Source organism: Salpingoeca rosetta (assembly GCF_000188695.1).
Source record: "Salpingoeca rosetta unplaced genomic scaffold supercont1.13, whole genome shotgun sequence".
Classification (NCBI taxonomy): Eukaryota; class Choanoflagellata; order Craspedida; family Salpingoecidae; genus Salpingoeca; species Salpingoeca rosetta.
Genome location: NW_004754921.1, coordinates 341012 through 343126, shown reverse-complemented (window position 1 = coordinate 343126; position 2115 = coordinate 341012). Strand labels below are relative to the sequence as shown.

At 53.6% G+C, this 2115-nt stretch overlaps 1 protein-coding gene across 1 annotated transcript; it reads right to left on the bottom strand.

Moving 5' to 3' along the window:
* Window positions 1-733: 733 nt before the first annotated feature.
* Window positions 734-1584, bottom strand: PTSG_05497 (uncharacterized protein; the record flags this gene model as incomplete). Its single annotated transcript, XM_004993311.1, has 3 exons — window positions 734-1094; window positions 1307-1363; window positions 1547-1584. The coding sequence occupies 3 exons, from the start codon at window positions 1582-1584 to the stop codon at window positions 734-736; spliced, it is 456 nt and encodes a 151-aa protein (XP_004993368.1).
* Between the last annotated feature and the right edge of the window lie 531 nt (window positions 1585-2115).

Genomic DNA, 2115 nt, shown 5'->3' with positions numbered 1-2115 from the left:
CACACACACACACACACACACACACACACACACACACACACACACACACACAAACACACGACGACACACAACACACACACGTGGACAGTACGAAGCACGCCAACAGCACATGCAAACACGTACGGCAGCACGTATGCCAAGCGCACGCTTACCATGTTTGAGCTGTGTTTGGCACTCAAAGGTGATTTCAAAGGAGAATGGTTCACTGAACTTGGCTGGGTTGTTCAGCACTTGCACATCGGTCACGCGAACAAGAGCCATTGCGACACGTCGTTTTGTCGAGCGTTGGCGAGAAGCAACAGAAGAGCGCCCACGACAATGAAGCACTGTGCACTTGGTTCTTCTTGCAGTCTGGCCGTGCGTGTGAGTGTAGCAGTGATTCAACCGTGCCTCTGAACAACGGCAGTGGTAGCAGTGGTAGCGATGGTGGTCGTCGTGTGCTGTCGATATGGGTGGATGGCTGGATGGATGTGGCGGGAAATGCGTTGGCGGATGCACACTCTGCTTTGCTCTTGTTCTCTCGTTTGCAAGTGGCGGGAGCAGTTTGGCGCCAAAACTGGCGGAAATTTATCGAACGATTTACAACAAACGCCAGCGGCAAGTTTCCGCGGACTGAGCATCACATCACGGCAGCAGCAACAACGCAAAAGCCCCACACACAGCACACACTCAGACACACACACACACACACAGACACACAGACACACACACACACACACACACACACGTGTTGTTATGAGGGCTTGGTGTCTGGGTGTGAAGGAGTCATCCAGTGAAGGGAAGCGACGGCGATCAAGGCAAACAGGAGCGACCACATGGCATGCGTAATGTGCTGTACGAGCGAGATGCCTCGCAGCACAACACCAATGACGGTCTGTATCGGCGCTGGCAAGTGACGCACAACACCAACACCAAGACTGCCCCCTTCCGCTGCCCCTTCTCTAGCATCATAACCGTCATCGTTGTCGCCACTCCCACTGTTGTTGTTTCTGCCAGAAGGTGCAGTGTGATGACTGTCACGCCTTTTCCGCTGTAGTGCCTGCATGGCTTCCATCGTCTTGTCGTCCAGCTGGCCAAACCGCTCGAGTCGGTGCCTGGTGTGTTGGCAGTCGGTGGTTGAGATAGCACAGAGAGAGAGAGAGAGAGAGAGAGAGAGAGAGAGAGAGAGAGAGAGAGAGAGAGAGAGAGAGAGAGAGAGAGAGAGAGAGAGAGAGAGAGAGAGAGAGAGAGACAGAGAGACAGAGAGAGAGAGAGACAGAGAGAGAGAGAGAGAGAGAGAGAGACAGAGAGCACCGAGTTGCCTTACAGGTTTGAAAGGGCCTTGGAGCAACGCGTGCCGCCATGCTCTGTTAAGGCCACACAGCTGCACCAACCTGGGCATGATAACCAGCCACACACACACACACACACACACACACACACACACACACACACACACACACACACACACACACACACACACACACACACACAAGTGAGCGAGCGTCACTTGTGAGCACAGTTGCGCGCAATAGAGAGGACACGGTGAGTGGGGGGCTTGACTTACCCTTCACTCCCAACATGATCCGCCAGCGTGGTGGCCATCCTTGCAGTGCGTGCAGTGTGTGTGTGTGCGTGTGTGTGTGTGTGTGTGTGTGTGTGTGTGTGTGTGCGTGCGGGTGGCTGTGTTGTGTCCTCCTCTCCTTTTTGGCTCTCTTTGCTTCTCTCTCCTCCTTTTTTTTTTGCGGTTCCAAAAAACGAACGCAAGAAGCAAAGGAAGCCAACACACAAGCAGACACACATACACAGCAAGCAAGCGGCTGTGCTTGCGGACACGCACGTACATATACACACGCGAGCGCGCACAACAGCGCTGTTGTGGCGTGAGCTCGAGTGCAAACGGAGAGGAGAAGGGTGGAGGGGTGTGGAAGAACGCACACGATTATTATTCGTTGTGTTGAGCAAATCCATAGCTAACAGCAGCTGGTACAGCCTTGTTCCGTGCGTTAGTGGGACTGACTTCCAACGTATTCCAACGTATGTGTAATGGATGGTCGGGTGTTGTGCCTCGCTTGTGGGCATGAACGTCAGTGCACCTGCTTGCTATTCGTGTCTTGTACTGCTTGCAACTCAAGG